Source organism: Furipterus horrens, unplaced genomic scaffold (assembly GCF_987537825.1).
Source record: "Furipterus horrens unplaced genomic scaffold, mFurHor1.1.pri manual_scaffold_13, whole genome shotgun sequence".
Classification (NCBI taxonomy): domain Eukaryota; kingdom Metazoa; phylum Chordata; class Mammalia; order Chiroptera; family Furipteridae; genus Furipterus; species Furipterus horrens.
The window spans coordinates 15,674,459-15,691,571 of record NW_028327183.1 but is presented as its reverse complement, the minus strand read 5'-3'; the positions used below and the strand labels follow the sequence as shown (position 1 = coordinate 15,691,571).

The following is a 17,113-nucleotide window of genomic DNA, read 5'->3' as shown; positions in this document are numbered from 1 at the left end:
CTGCTTGGCAATTTCTTATAAAGTTAAACATGAACAAGCAACTCCACTCTTAAATATTTACCCAAAGAAATAAAAACATATATTCACACACACACACAAGAAAACTAAACTGAAGATTGCTTGTAACAGTCTTATTCATAGCATCCAGAAACTGAAAACAATCCAAATGTCTATCAACAGGAAAATTAACGATATACTTGTATAATGGATTTGTAAAATCAGCATTAAAAAAGAATCAACCACTGCTACAAGTAACAACTATGAATTTCAGAAACATGATGTTAAGGGGAAAAAGCCTTATACAAAAGAATACCTACCGTATGACTCCATTCCTATAAATTTCAAGAATAGACAAAACCAGTTTCTAGTGAATCAAATCAGAAAAGTAAGGGTGGGGAAAAGAATTGACCGGGTAGGACAATGAGGGAAACTTCTGAGGGTGATGGAAATGTTCTAGGGCTTCCGTAGTGGTTACTCAGATGTATACAACTCTCAAAATTCACTGAACTGAATATCTAAGAATATATCATTGTATGTTATTTATACTTTAATATTTAAAAAGGTTAAGGAGTCAGAATTAATCAAAGTGGTACTTAAGTGATCCAGCATAAAAAAATTGGACTTTTTAAATTTTATTTAAAATTTTTTAACTGAAATATATTTATTTATTTACTAACTTTTATCTTCACCCAAGAACATTTTTTTTCATTGTCTTTAGAGAGAGAGGAAGGGAGAGAAAGAAGCATCAGTGTGAGAGAGCAACATCGATTGCTTGCCTCCTGTACACATCCAAACTGGTGATCCAACCCACTGGGACTGGGATTGACCTGCAACCTAGGTACATGGCCTGATCAGGAACTGAACCACAACCTTTTGATTATGGGACAACACTCCAACCAACTTAGCCATACCTGCCAGGGCTGTGAAATACTTTTAATATGCTAAAAATGTAGAGTACAATATAATGAACATTCATGTACCCAACTTCATCAGTCTTAACACTGTCATATTTGTTCAGTTTTGTTTCCTAACAAAAAGCCCCTCTAAATCTCTCCCTGAGTCCATTCATCTTCTCTCCCAGCAGTAATCATATCCTGAACCTAATATATCAAAAATCTGTTGTTTTCCTTGTATTTCAATTCTATGGGCCTGAAAAATAAATTGTATTGCAAGAACATTTTTAAGTCACCTATACTTTAAATGCCCTTTTTATATTTAAGATTCGAAGCTCCATAATCCCATTTTTCTGTCATTTAACAAACATACATAACATCAGTGATATGACTGGCACTTTGCTAGGTGCCTAGAACACAGTATAGAGGATCAGAATGCCTAACACAGAAATAATTTCATGCCAGTGTGCTAATGCTAAACAAGACATATATTAATTTCTTTGCAAAAGAAATTGATTCCTCACCTTGTCAAAATATTCCTAGCATCCAAATTTCTAAATCACTAGGTAAAATTGCTTAACAATAACCAATACAAATAAATATAGTATTTATGCAAATAATTTCCAAATTTCTCCTGCTTTTTCACACTAAAAAGAACAAAGATGGGATTACTTGGCATCTGAGTCCTAGACTTTGACCTTTCTTTGCAATATTCATTAAGAGACTCTTGCCCTCATTCACTCAAAAACAATGAAGAAACCTCAAGTTACACAATAATTGGGGACAAAATTAATTGCAATCTAGATGGCTCAATATTTTTCTCTCCTCTATGTCGTTCCTTTTTGTTTGGAGAAAAAGATCATTTAAAAAGATTGCTGTGTTGGCCTTTAGTTATAGTTTAGTTACTAGTTATAATGAAGGGCAGAAGAGCAAAAGCTGATTTACCTACAAATCTGTAACATAAAATCTCTTATCTGGCACTTCTGTGCATCTCTATCACAACAGTAAAGTTCACAATAAGGTATTACAAATCCTGAGTTTCCATGGAAATGATCAAAGAAAGATTCAATTGTATTTAAAATAGTTTTAGTATTAAAAATAATTTGATGGTATTCTAATTCTCTGACAATTCATGTGGTTGCACATGGTCATTTTATATTAACTACAATTCTTCATTCTCTGATTATCTCATATTCAGAATTGTAAAATATGAGAACTGGAAGGCACTAAGGCTTGTAATGCTGAAATTATTTTTTCCAAGGTCACATTAAGAGCTAACGGCTGTCAGATATATTTTGCTGTATTTTTTTCCCCAAGTATCTTGTCCTCTCATGCTTCAGTCTGGAACCAAATCATTTTTAGTACCAGAAGACTCAGGTAGCTTCTGTAACTACTACATTCTGAGGGTTGGAGATGCCTTACTGAGCCTAGACTCCTTTTGAGACCCAAGCACAGAGGAAGTAGGAGGAAATATGAGAAATAAAGAGAATAGTGGGAGTAAACCTGTAGGTGACAAAGGAATAAGAGGGAACTAGATTTTCTTTCTCTCAACCACAATCTTTTTAGAGAAGCAGAGGAAAAACATGCAAGGAAAACATTTTTGTTGTCAAAATATGTATGTGAAATATACATACAAATACGGCTGTCTGATAATATCCACCAGACCTGGCTGCTAAAAACCAGCATGGCAGCATTTAAAATTATTTCATTTCTTTATTTTCCAGTATAAATGATTAATACTAATCTTGTGAGTACTGTCATTATTCTGCATCCTAAAGTGAAATTAACAAGTACAAAAATCAACTCTATGTCACTGTAAGACAAAGATCGATATTAATACATCTGAAGAGTGGTTTTTAGAAATTCACTTCAGCTTTTTTTGTTTTCCTGCAGAATTTGTATTTGTCCAGAACTAGCTTAATTTTTAAAATTATGTACTTTTACTTGATGTTCATTGTAAAAATAAATGCATTTTATTTTTAAATATAATTATTAATCTTTGAAGAAACTAATACAGAATATTTATTCTTAATCTCTAAAATATAGTATCAATTACTAGTGATTTTTTTAAAATGTAGACTGCCCTTACTACAATGGAAACAGCTAACAATTCAAATATCTTTACTGGCCAACAATTACAGCAGAATAAGGAGGCAAATCCAAGACACTTAGTGTTCAATGAAACAGTCTATTTCATTCGGGCATATACTTTTTTGTAAAAGTAAATATAGTTTGGAGAATGTTACTTTGCTAAAATTGATGTTTTTTTTAAAGTAACATAACGTAGTAATACATTAAAAATGGAAGAGCTAACAAAAAATGTTTCACTAGAATAATTACAAAAGAAAAACTGATTTTGCATTACAAAGCAGCAGATAATAAACAAAATTGTTAAGAGAATATCTAAGTCATTTGTATAATTTTTACTAAAAAAAAGTTAAAAATATTAAAGTCAGTGCTCCAGAGTCTTGAAAATTAGCTACTTTGTCAAATGTACTAGCTGGAGCTTGTACATCACTTGCTCATTGCCATCCCTGCCCTTTAGACATGCCACTCCTCTCACACAGAATAGCTGCACCGTTCGTCCGCACCTCCCATTTCCATTCCCTGTTCCGCCCTTCTTTCACCTGACCCAAAACACGTTCCTAACATTAGGTGCTCCTTTATTCCAAGATCTTTCAGTATTTGTCTATCACTTATAATGTATGAAATAATCTGAATTAATTTATGTACTTTATTAACATTTAAAAATTCATTCTGGGTATTTTTAAAAAGATTTTATTTATTTATTTTTAGAGAGGGGAAGGGAGGGAGAAAGGGAGAGAAACATTAATGTGTGGTTGCCTCTTGTGCGTCCCCAAATGGGGACCCAGCCTGCAACCCAGGCATGAGCCCTGACTGGGAATCGAACCGGCGACCCCTTGGTTTGCAGGCCGGTGCTCAGTCCACTGAGCCACACTAGCCAGGGCCCATTCTGAGTACTTCTTAAAATTACAGAGTGGCCAGCAGAGTGTGGGTACTCAATAATTGAGTTGATTAATCACGTACAGCTATCTATTCGTGCCCAGCATGAAAAAAAATCAGAAACAAAAAGATCGGGGGACATTAACGATAACCTCCAGACAGGAGCGACAACAAAGAATCCAGAGCACAATTTCCTGTACATTAGGCCAATCATAACAATAAATCCTGTTGGTCTTTGGACTTGCTAGTTTCTTAACCTAAACTAATCCATCAGAGAAGCAATCTGCTATAATGGTAAATACCGAGAGCTGTGGAGTCTAATAAATCTGAGTAACTACCTTGCCTTTAACATCCAAGTGCTGTCACCTTGGGTGAATTAGTGAATCTCTCCAGGCCTCAATTTCTTCATATTTAAAATGGGTATGATGCTACCTGCCACAGAGGTGATAATTGTGATAATACAGGTGAACAACTTAGCAGAGTATGCTCTCAATAATATCATTTATTTCTATTTTTCTAATTTGTTAAATTTATAATTTAGCTACAAAAATATTTTAAGCTCTCTAGCTTCCTGCATTACTGTAGTAGTCATAAGTCTGCCTAGCCACTACCCCATTCCATACTTCATAGTGTGGTGAGCCTGCCAATTTCAACATACCAGGAATCAATAAGTGACCCAGGTCTAGCACATAGTGTCCATTATCTTGGAAATAATGATAGGTTGAAGGGGTAGACAAAGAAGAGCTACTTAGAGTGCTTCCCAGAGACTGATATGTGGGTGCCAGAAGACTTTTCTTTTTTGACAGGGTTACTAAGTTAGGGCAATATATTCCCAGAACTGCCGGCACCATCTAAGCTGACTACATAGAATTAGACTCTCCACAGCAGGAGGTGTTGCAGCCAAAATAATTTGAGCCTCTGGATCCCTCTGGACCTAAACCTACAACCACCCCCACTCTTAGGAGTTATATGAGGCAATAGAGTCCACTTCTGCTTAGTCTCTTTTGGGTTTCTGCAACCAAAATAATTCATACTAAAAAAAATTGTGTAAGTCTATTTTGATAGACAATGATCTTTCTCCATCCCAATCTAACTTCAAGTTCTATCCCTCAGCTCTCTATATTTTTGCTGTTCTAGTTATAAAATGATAATCATAATGCATACTTGCAAAGTTGCTTGAAATTCACACAAAAGTGATGTTCAAAATGTGCTAAAACAAATGCTAAAAATAATTTATTATCACTTTGGAGTGTCAAGAATTTTTGAAAAGCTCCAGCTAGTTCACCTCTACCCAAGCAAATATATTCTTGCTTTCCTTTTATAGTTGTCTATAAAAAGTTTCTAAATCTCTTAACTAATATAGAAGTTTCCAATTTAATCTGTTTTTAGAATATTGGGGTGAACATCTGTTGTTTATGTCCTAGCATCCATTTCTCCTTCTTCTGGTAACATTACCTTGATTATCTTTTGAGAAAGCAATCATACTTTCAGTCTATGTGGAACCAGGAGAGGTTGCCCTATTTCCTGGCTTCAACGTGAGTACCTGATCTAAGCCTGCCAATCTGAAGATCCCATATCCCTAAGCACATGACTGGAACATAGATGAGTGAGGTCCAGATTTCTGGCAGAATGAGTGGGAAAGATATTATAAAGACATTAATTAGTTTTCTTCATTTTAATCTATGGATTTAAAACAATTTTAGTAAAAATCCCTAAGGACTATATATATTTTTTTAAAGAATGATAAAATCATTCCAAATCTTATCTGGAGAAATAAGTTATACCAGCCTGCAACTGTTTGTTGTTATTTTTCAAATTTTTCTTGACTGGTACAGTCCACCCGAATCACATATTAAAGTTAAAGGTACAATATAAAGTGTGGTATGTTACAAAAACACTCAAATAGAATACTATAGAAAATCTAGAATCAGATCACAGAATATAAAAAAATTAAGTGTATAAAAAAAGGTACATTTCAAATCAATCAGGAAAGGACAGGTCATTCCTACGGTAGCAGAGAGGTAACACGTGTATTGTACCTCACAACAGCACACTCACTGCAGAAATCACTAATCAATCAGCATGCTTTCCTGTTGAACCCAGATATGGCTTTGGGATCTTCCCCTACATGGCATGCCAGGCAGCCTCATCCATCCAGCAGACAGTGCATGCAAGTAATGTTGAGACAATCAGCTAACTATTTGAAAAAATAAAATTACATCTTTACTGCACACTATATGCCAAAGTAAGTTCTACATAAAGAGTTAAACGTAAAATAAAATGAAACCATAAAAGGACTAGAACAAAGCTACTGCAAAAGATATTCTCAGAGAGAAACAGAAAAGTTCTGAAATGAGATATGAGAAGGAGTAAGAGTGGTGGTCCTCAGCACTTCCTTGGTTCCTGACATTTCTGAGACCTGGCTGCTCAGCTTTTCCTGGAGTTCTGAGATCTGTCTGTATCCTTATAATATCTTCATCCTTTTATTTTAAGTAGCTTGAATAGTGTTCTGTGCTTTAAATCTAAAAGAGCCTTGAATAAGGAATATGTCCTATCATTTTTGGTTGTTAACTCATTTTACTTAAAATCAATCAATCAATCAATAATTTGTCTGAGTCGCTTTCAATGAAAAATCAAAGCTTTCCATTTTTCAAGTGTGAGGTCTAACAGTTTACAGATGACAGGTAATTAAATGGAAAGATACATGACTCAACTTTCTCATCTCTCCCATTAAGCTTACTTTTCATAAAGCATTTTAAATAATTTGCAAATTCAAAAACAAGAGGGTCAGAGGACAGTAGAAAGAAAAAAATGTTGCAGAAAAGCCAAAGGAATTTTTTTTAAATCTGCACTTCACATATTCTTACCTAGTTACATGTCAAAGCATTCTAGCAATGTCTTGGGAGCTGGGTTATAAAAATGAAACCAAATTTGAGTTTTAGTAACTAGTTCACTCTTTCCAAAAGGCAAACTATTGACACTATAATCACTGGCACTTTGTTCATATACAAAATTATTCCATGAGTTTTGTTTTTAAACTGAACTTAAACACAAATCTGATAAAGGAATTAATGTATTCTCCTTAGAGCAGAACAAAGTAACTAAATCAATTGTTATTTCTGTATTTCTCTAGACACAAAATTTTAAACTCACACAAACACATCATAATTTCTCCAGAGGAAGCCAAAAGCTCATTTCTCTAATCTAGGAAAAGAAAAAGGCCTTTAAAGGAAGAATATGTTCTCATGCTTTGTGACTCTATGAGTGCTTGTAGACTAAAACTTTTCTTCTCAGTCCCCACAGCCACAACAATTACATCACGGAAGTGCTGCATGACAAAGCTGAATGGTATAAGCTTCACACCCTCCCTATTATACCACCCCCCAACCCCCAACCCCCACCACTGGTAACGACTAATCTTCTACTGTCCCTAGATAGAAATCTCAGGGCTAAATCACCATATCCAGTCTGCCCCTACATTCATTTCTTTCTTTAAAACACTGGCTCAGTTTTCCACCCCAATGTCTCTGAGGGACTCCAACACCTGTGTTAGTAACAGAGGTTCACTGCCAGAGATTCTCTACAAATTTCAAATCTTTAGGTGCACAGGCAGTCAGAGGTGGGTGTCTGGGTGGGAAAAGGCCCCCCATGGACTGTGCTGTCCCCTGGCAAGAACTGCCTGCTTGAAAATGGTTCTTGAATTGAATCTCCCTCTCTATTCCCAGTGCCACTGCCACTACCCGCTTCAATGGATATCACTCCTGGTTTGGACTGAATTTTCTAGAGCAGCTGTAGTGTTCCTACTTTCGTGCTTTCCTCCTTGCGTTACATTCGATGCATCCACTGCTGCCAACCCAAAATTCTGTTCCCATCGTGTCACTTCCTGGCTCAAAAATGGATTGCATCAGTGCCCCACCCTTTCTATCTCTTCAGCCTCCCCTTCTCTGTTGGCCTCCTCTCCTTGCTGTACAAGTATGTCCCAATTCCTTAATTATTAATACAATAATTAATAAATAATAATACAAGAATAAACTACGTTTGGCATACACACAACTGGAAACCTGCTTTGCCCCACCCTGTATAAACCCCACTTAGAGACCACTGCTCAGCACTGCACACAGGCACCTTGATGATCTGCCTCCGCCCACCTTTCCAGCCCGCTCCCTAGGTACACACTTCCCGTCCCTTAGCACGCTCTCCTTCTCTCAACACACCAGACACTTACCACTTTCTTATCTTTGACATGCTGTCTCCTTTGAGCTTCTTTCTTCCTCTGCTTCTAGGGCACCATGCCCTTATCATTTTTAAAGCACATCACAACCTGCTATGAGTGTTTTCTAACTAGCCTAAAAGGCAGGAATTACTTCCAATTTTGAATTCCCAGCATTTACCATAATACCTTGTTTACAATAGGTACTTAATAAATGTTGACTGACAGAACGAAAAACGTCCAAATTCCTCTGGCTGGCTTTCAAGGCCTTGCATAATCTGGTTCCAATTTACCTACCCAGCTTTAATTTCTTTTCCCAAGTCCATCCCAGTTCTCCTCACTTCCTGTCATATGTCTTGCTCATTTTGATTTTTGCTCAGGTTACCCGCTCAACTTGGATGGCCTTCCATATAGAGAAGCAACCTGTCCTTCACACCGCAGATCAAATTATCCTTTCCCCATGAAGTCATACTCAACTCTTGTCTCCCAACTGATCAGTCCCTTCAGAGAACTCTTGAAGAATGAGCAGCATACATTTTAGCAGTTAGTCTCTCTCTAATCTCAGTCTAAGCCCTCAGATGCCAGGAACCACCTTCATCTTCTTCTGCACACTGATGTCTTAACAATGCATTGCAACATGATGCTGCATGAGAGATGCTAAACGATCTGACTGACTGGTTGGTTGTAGGTAGCATAGTACAGGGAGAAAGCACTGTATTGGGTTTTAGTCCAAGTTCCACCATTAATTAGTTAGATGACTTTGAATATGCCACTTAACCTCTCTGGTCATTAATTTCTCATCTGGATGATGAGACTCTACAACTTTTTAAAGTCCACGTAAGATCTTTTTTCCTCTTGCCCAAAGGAAACATTACATTTTTTCCTTTAAAAATCAAGAGAAATTCTGAGACCTTTGGTAACTCACTTAACTTTAATGAACTTCAGTGTAATCGTCTATAAAACAAAGATGAAACAGCCCATCACATCAAAGGACTGTGTAAATGTCCAATGAGAAAATACAGATAAAAATGCACAAATAATTTTAAAATCCTGATAAAAATGCAAGGTATTATAGTTAGTGGAAAATGTAAGCAAACGGCATTATTTGTTGTTCAGTTAGGATAGCGTGCTAACTTAGCCCAGGAAAGGGAATCCCTGAATGACCACTGTTCGACAGCCACAGGTTTTACCTCATCTCTTGTGTACAAAGACACACACATATGATCACAAAGTACCTTTTATCCCAGAAGGACTACACAACACAGAGATCTAAATTTATGCCTAGTTATGGTTTCTAAAATGTTCTTAGAATTTTCATAACTACTCTGTAATAAAATCAATGAACTCATATTTTGATAATAATTTAAAGAGTATATTTTAGCATGAAAGGGACTCTATAAGAAATAATCTGATTATACAGATATAGCTTCTCATAAAAACATGTCTAATCAATCAATGAAACATAAAGAGGTTAAACAACAAAAACACGAATGTTCTGACAATTTAGTTGTTCTTTAAGAGACAGATTAATGAATACACACAGAAAGCCTTAATGAAAATGTAAAATGTTTTCATCAGGAGACTCTCAAGTTGTCCAACATACAACGAAGAAAGTGGCAGTGTAGGACTCTAAACTAGCTTCTTTGATTTAGCAGCACCATGTCAGCAGTATTTGTCACATGTGCCCTAAAATACACAACAATCTGTTTATATGACACTCAAAATCATAACCATTCTAGATACAAAAATTATTTTTAATTATAAAGTTAAATTTCATGCCAATCCATTTCCTCTATACACTTAACCATATTATTTTCAGTAGATCTAACAGTAATACTTTAAGGACCATACTTAGGCAATAAAAGATGATTTTTTTCAACAATATTGCAATGAGAATTGCTTTAAAAATATTGATCTATTCTCAAATATCAAACCTTATACTGGACACTTTACACTGTCTTTCCTAACCTTCTCTGGAACACTTTTTGATGTATAGTGTAATTCATGTTCGCTTAGCTAATTTTATAGCCCTAAAAATATAAATTCTAGAAACTTTCTGGGTAGACCCTATTTCCAGCACACAGGATATAGTAAAGTCAACCTAGAATATCTGATAGGTAAGTATCTTAATATCAATGCTAACAGTCGCTAGCCAAAACTACAAGCACACAGATTTAAGGTTCTGAGTAAATGTGAAGGAAGAGGAAAAATAAAAATTTAAGGATAAAAATGTTGGCCTAGACCGGAGATTACAGAAAAACAAGAAAACAAGATTAGAAAAAAAGGTGTTTACATCCAAGAAATGCAAACTCATTCTTAATTTGTTCACCTAAAATAATTCTCATTATTTATTTCTTTTCAAGTTAAACGAAGCCTTGGATTTTAACAACTTGTCATCTTGTCCATTCTGAGAATATCTTTATCAACTCAAGGCACACCTTCACGGCCTACCTTTCTCATTCAGACTTTGTTTTTGGTTGTTGTTTTTGTTAACTGCTATATGCCAGTCCCTACAAAATGCCCAGCACATAAATTGTCAAATGAATAACAACCTTTGAGGAAGGCATTATTACTATCCTGGTTTTACAGGTGAGGAACTATGGTTAGTAAGGTTAAAGAACTTGCCTAGGGGTTACACCACTAGCCAAAAACAAACCCCCTTCTGTCTGGCCACAAAGTCATCATTTGCACTCTACCCTCACTGGGCAGAATATCGTCTTCATGTCTCCCTCTGTCTTTACTGGTAACAGCTTTTTCTTCTTAAGGGGAAGGCTCAACTCAAGCTTCAGCTTCTCCATCAACCTTTTTCCTGGGCATTCTCAACCTCTGACCGCCACTGTGGTCTTCCTTTGTGCTATGTCCTCTCAGGGTTCTATTATTACAGCCCTTTGCTTTAGCCTGTTACTGTACTTATTTCTTATCTCAACTTCAAACTTTTTGAGGGGCAGAAATTAGGTGTCTTCAAATGCTTGTGGCACATGGCAGAGCTGAATAAATGTTAGATCCCTACAAACCCAGGAATGAATGAATAATCCCTACAAACCCAGGAGATAAATAGGAACCCTTTAGCTCAGTTCCCTAACCACAGGCAACCAGAGACTACAGCTTTCCTTTGCTTGGGGGTGGCAAGGGCAGGCCTGAAATTCCCTGCCCACACCACAAAAGAGCATCACTGTGCTATGTTAAGGCAATTTTTCAAGTTTCGAGACATCTAATCAAAGGATAAAACAGTTCCAAAACTCTTAGAGCTAAACGTATTCAATAAAATCTATCCTTTAAAATTAGCCTACCTGGATGGGGCACTAGCTCTCGATTTTAAATAGTTTGACTGAATCAATTAAATCACTATTTTCAGTGATTTCTGCTTATTCTAGGTAATTTTATTTTTATATCCCTTGGCTTTAAAGTGTAATTTTATACACCCAAACACATATAAGGACAAAAACTGCTTGTCTTTTACAAAATGGGAAAGTAAAGTAGAACCTGTATGTTAGGTAAAAAGGCACTCAGTGAATGCCACCATTTGTAAACTTCTAAAAGCAAATGTGGCCTATTTTAAACTAACGAAAACATTTACTAGATGATTTTCATTTAGTGAGTATGAATACCAGGTTCAAATTATATTTAAACTAAAACTGGGTTTGAAAAAAATATGGTGTAAGGAGTTGAAATGTCTGTCCATCACCACTGAGTGCTACATAAATAGTACCACATTCAATATCCTGGCTCTAAGAATTTATAAGCAAATGCTTAGCTAGGCCAATTTCAAGGTACATGGTTAAGGTAACAATTTTTTTATATGCACATGACCCAAGCCACAATCTGTAATTTTACTCCTTTTAACACTAATTTCTTTTTTTATTTATTGGGGTGACACTGGTTAATAAAATATAGGTTTCACATGTACAATTCTATGATACATCATCTGTATATTTCACTGTGCGCTCATCACCCAAAGTCAAATTCTGTTACCATATATTTGACCCCCTTTACTCTTTACTACCCCCACCTCCCCTTCCCTCTGGTAACCATCATCCTGTTGTCTGTGTCTATGAGTTTTTGTTTGTTCGTTTGTTGCTTTATTAACACTAATTTCTAAGTACTGTCTAGCCCCACCTATCAGTGAGATACAAATAAGATTTATAAATAGGATATTATAAAGGCAGAACACTGGAATTTCACAACTGGAGCACACTGAACCATGTACCTGAAAACTAATATTTTTCCAAATATTTACCAGCAATTTTGAAAAAAGTGAAAATCAGTTCACTAAGCAGAAATTCTGGCTTCTCAATTTGAGGATTGGACCCTTCCTAGCCCTACTCCCTAACCCTTCCCTCTGTTCTTCCTCTGCCAGGAATACGCTCCTGTATCCTCTCTGCCTGTGTCCATCACATCCTTGGAGATCTGGCTCAAGATTCAGCTCCTTGAAAAAGTTCTCCAAGGCTAATCCTGATTTTCACTAGCTATTGTACTTCCTAACATGGCATTCCCTTGACATTATATACAGTTTGCACTACATAATCAGTTTGCATTTTCCTATCTTTTCCTCAAGTCAAGACCAAATAGAGACACATCATCTTTTACATTCTCTTCTACCCAGCCAGCAATAAATGCTTCCCGAATGACTGAATTCGGTGAAAGAAAGCCAATCACTCAGAAACTTCTGAAGGAAGTAACTGGCTTTTCAGATCACATTTATAATACTCTCTCACCACCAGAATTTGTGGTGAGAATTAGTGCGTCCTTCAAGGAGATGAGATTTATTTTGCCTTAGTCCCATAGATTCACCATGAAAGATCCAGGTTACAGACTACATATGTACTTAAAGTAATAATCCTGGCTGTTCAAACATCTCTTGCGATTAAACATTTCAGACTTCTAAAAGCTTAAAGCCATGCAGCAGCACGCCTGTGAATGGGAGGAAGGAAGCTGGCACCAGTCTCTTGCAAAAGGGGCAAAACTCGAGTTGGCTGTAAATGCTCAAACACGTGAGCCTTCACTGTTAAACAGGGCTCATTAACCACACAAACTTGCTGTTTCAGCTTTCTGGCTTCAAGGAAGTGCTATGATCTCCTTTGGTTATTGTTGAGAGCCAATGATGGGTTAAATTCCCATAAATTAACCGGCGTTTCTTGGTGGTTTGCCCAAACATACCGCTGGCATCCGTGTGGATTTTTTTTTTTTTTTTTTTTTTTTTTTTTAAGCAGACCTGCCCGCCCTGAGAGCCAGAGGTGAGTGAAGAAAGCGCTAACCCGGCACTTCTCAGGAAGCAAACCGAGACCTCCAGAACCCGAGCCCTCTAAATCCTTAGTGTCAGCTTAGCGTGTATGGGCGGAGCTTCAAGCGCGGCTGTATTTTACTAAATCTCAACCGACTCTTCCAGGGACTGCGAGCCGGCGGCTGCCCAACTTTTCCTGCAAGGAGCATCAGTTTTTCCATACTCAAAGCCCCAGCCCACCGGGCCTGGGGAACGCCGGGCCACCAGCAGAGGGGACGACGAACACTCGCAGGGGGAGGGAAGGGGCTCGCTCCGCAAAGGGGGCAGGGTGGCAGGAACAAAGTGAGCGTCGGCCCGCCGCCCGCCCGCCCGCCAGCCCCTCACCTTCCAACAGCACCTCCTTGCCCGCGCGCTTCAGTGCCTGCACGGCCTGGTCGTGGGTGGCCTGCCGCAGGTCCGTGCCGTTCACCGACAGGATGGCGTCGCCCAGCCGCAGAGCCCGGCTCTGGTCGGCCGCCAGCCCCGGGAAGATCTTGGAGATGAGGATCGGCATCCGGTTCTCGCGGCCGCCCTTGATGCTGATGCCCAGGCCGCCCGCCTCCTGCTTCACCACCCGCACCCGCCGCACGGGCGGAGAAGCGCCCGCTTCTCCCGCCGGGCCCCGCGGCGGCACGGGCGGGCTCGGGGGCCCCAGGCCGCGGCTCGGGCTCCCGGGCAGCGAGTCACCGGCGCCGCCGCCGTTCGGGAGGCCGTTGAAGGCGGTCGCCGCCGGCCCCAGAGCGGGTTCGGGCTCAGCCGCCGCGGCGTCACCCGTCAGGCTCAGGCTCTCCCCGCTCAACTCGGCGACCACCCGGACCCAACGCTCCCTCAGGAGCAGCTCCACCAGCCCCGCTTTGGTGGCCCGCGTCCACACCGCCATGGCCTGTCCCGCTCCCGCCGCCGCAGTCGCCGCAGCTACCCTCATTCCAGTCAGGCAGCCTCAGCGCTTCCCCCTTCCCGCCCGAGGGGGTGGGCCCGGTCCCGCCCCCTGTGGAGATCATTATTCATAGAGGCCACGCCCACCTCCCGAAGGGGCGGGGAGACCAGCCGCTTCCGGGAGGTTAAGTTGTTGCGGGCAGCCTAGTCCCTTTCAGCTCACCGGACGTGGGCAGCGTGAGCGTGTGGGGCCCGGTCTTCCTTCCTTTCGCCTCCGACCGACCTCCTGCTCCGCTCCCAACCCCTGACCTCTGCAGTGCAACTCACTGAAGCTGCCTGGGTACGGAAAGCAAAGTCAGCTCCGAGAAATACTTTGCAAGCCTGCAAGACTGGGTTGCACGTTCATTCTTGCATTGATTGGTTCATTCCGTATTGACTGAGGGCTCCGCTGGTGTGCTCCGTTTGAGGCCAGGAGGTGAGCTGAATAAAACGTACCACAGCTAACAGCTAGCGGTCTAGTGGGGGAGGAAAACGGAGACCCAACCAAAATGGTGTGATTCTGTGTGGTTAAGTGAGAGAACAGAGTAGAAGAAACACTCAGTTGGGCCTGGAGTCAGCTTCACAGAGGTGACAGTGGGAGGTAAGTGGAACAGAGGTAACTGATAAGCAAAGGTCCAGAGACAGGATTCCAAGCATTTGTCACACCTGTTTTACTCGCCTGTAACGCTAGAGCGGACCTGTCTTCTTCAGCCCTGCAGCCAAAATAGGCAGGTCTTGAAGAGATTTGCAGAATGATGGTTACTTAAGATGTCAGAATTCCAATGTGAACAGAGCATAGGATCAGCGGAGGCAGAAATATATGTGTGAAAAGCGTCATACAATCAAATGTAAGAGTTTCAGCTTGGGTTTGCAGATGTGACTCTCTTATCCTGGAGCCATGGCCTTTTGTTGGTACAAGTGTAAATGGGTGGCTCCAGAAATTCTATGTACCCCTGCAGAGCCTACAGTAGCTTTTATCCAAAGACATGGTTGATGCAATCCACCGGCTTCTTCCAGCTTTGTAGAATGGAACAGCTGAGGAAAGTGATGTTCAGAAAGCCAGTGACTCTGTCCCTAACACAGTAAGGAAGCAGAGAAAACCAGCCTCCAGGACCAGTACTTAAAAAAACAAAATAGAACAAAACAAAAAACTACATACCTCAGACCTCAAAAATGAAGGTCCAGAAATCACACTGCTGAGATAGATCTCAGCAAAAACATGAGGTCAAGGTGCCCTCTAACTTTCAGTAGAAAAAGCAAAATCCCCATGTTTTCATGGGGGGGGGGCTGCAAGAGGGAGTGTGCACCAATTCCTGTAAAGGGGCTGTATACCTGCTTGCTCATGAAGTACGTGTTGAAGCTCGCAAGCCATGTCCATGCACCACACTATAAATGCACATTCATGTGTTGGCAAAACTTCTAAAGAGCCTCCCATACCAGGAGTTAAAACAATAAAAATAGAGACTGGAAAGCACCCAGAGCCCAAAGGAAGAAAGAATTCAAAATGAGAAAAGTAACTTACCAAAAAAATCATTCCAGCAGAATCCACTTTACAATTAAATAGAGCAAGATTTTCCAAGCTGCAAATGTCAGCAGAAGCTCAACTCTCCAGCCCTCTCCTAAATCAACTGCAATGAGGCCAGCTCGTTGTTTCAGCAGGTCCGGATGTGCCCAAGTGCACCTGCAGTCCCAGACGTTTCTGGCTCTGCTCCAGCTAAGGCATAAGCCCCCCAGAGGCCCGAGTTATGTAAAATTTCTGCTTATTAGAGAGCACTTAGAAGCTGATTCCTTAAGAGGATGAGCACTATGTTGAACACTTTTACAAATGTAGTCACCCAGAGGTTGGGCACTTGAGGACTCCTTTATTAGCAAAAGGGAAGTGCTGGAAATTCTCTCCCAAAGTATCAAGATCTTTTGGTCCACAGAGTTGAAGGAAGTTATAGACCTTCCAACTAGATAGTAAATGAGGGCACTTACATAAGATACTAAGTTATATAACAAAATATTTAACCCTGGGAGGAGAGAAGGTAATTGATAGTTGGGTTATTGGGAGTTTATTTTAAAATATATCCATACAAAATCACAAACTACCAAGCTGTTTTTACAGTATCTTCCATCAGAACCTAAATTAATTTTCAACAATCACATCACTACTTTCAGATAACCAAATTCATCCATGGTCTCCCAATGATGCTTTGTAAATTCCTGCCTGAATCCATCCTTCCAAACTCCTCCTGTCCCATTCAACCACTACCAACCTACCCAGTTGGATGGTGGATTGGTTATCACATAAGCTTATTTCTTCCTTTGGCTTCTTTTGTAGCAATTGAGCAGCTCTTGTTTTGTTCCTCTGGCATTGGGCTGCCTTTGTGGTAGTGACCTTCAGGCTTGCTAAGGGCTGCAAGATTCCCACCTACCAAGACCCAAGTTCTCCATCTACACAATTCATTGGGATTTTACCTTTGAACAATTTTATATTATGCTTGGCTGGTTTGCCCAAGTAGATGTAAAAATACAGAAGGGCATGGACCACCCACTGACTTCTTTTTATTCCCCACTATTCCAAAAATATTTCCTTGAAAAAAGGAACTCATTAAACTGTGATTGATTGACATTCAGTGCCTCCTGGGTTGTAGTCATTTCAAATAATCCCTCTGAAGGTTATTGGTTCCTTGCAGAGTGAAAATTACCATCTAGGAAATCTGAAGTAGTCAGTGGAAATCTACTTACTGTTGATAATGAAATCTGAAATAAAGAGTACACATCTATTTCCATGGCTTCTTAGGGACTGTGAGACAAGCTTAGATAATTTTTGAACAGCCCTGTTATTTTATCTGCCTCTAAAAAAGGAAATGGCTAATGCCTAATAAC

The 17,113-nt window shown here is 39.6% G+C and overlaps 1 protein-coding gene across 1 annotated transcript in view; it reads right to left on the bottom strand.

The window, feature by feature from the left end:
- Positions 1-14,293, bottom strand: part of SNTB2 (syntrophin beta 2) — an 80,461-nt gene extending 66,168 nt beyond the window's left edge. Inside the window, exon 1 of the mRNA XM_090260043.1 lies at positions 13,673-14,293. Coding sequence (XP_090116169.1) covers positions 13,673-14,252 — 580 coding nt within the window. The 5' untranslated portion in view covers positions 14,253-14,293. The remainder of the gene's footprint in view (positions 1-13,672) is intronic.
- Between the last annotated feature and the right edge of the window lie 2,820 nt (positions 14,294-17,113).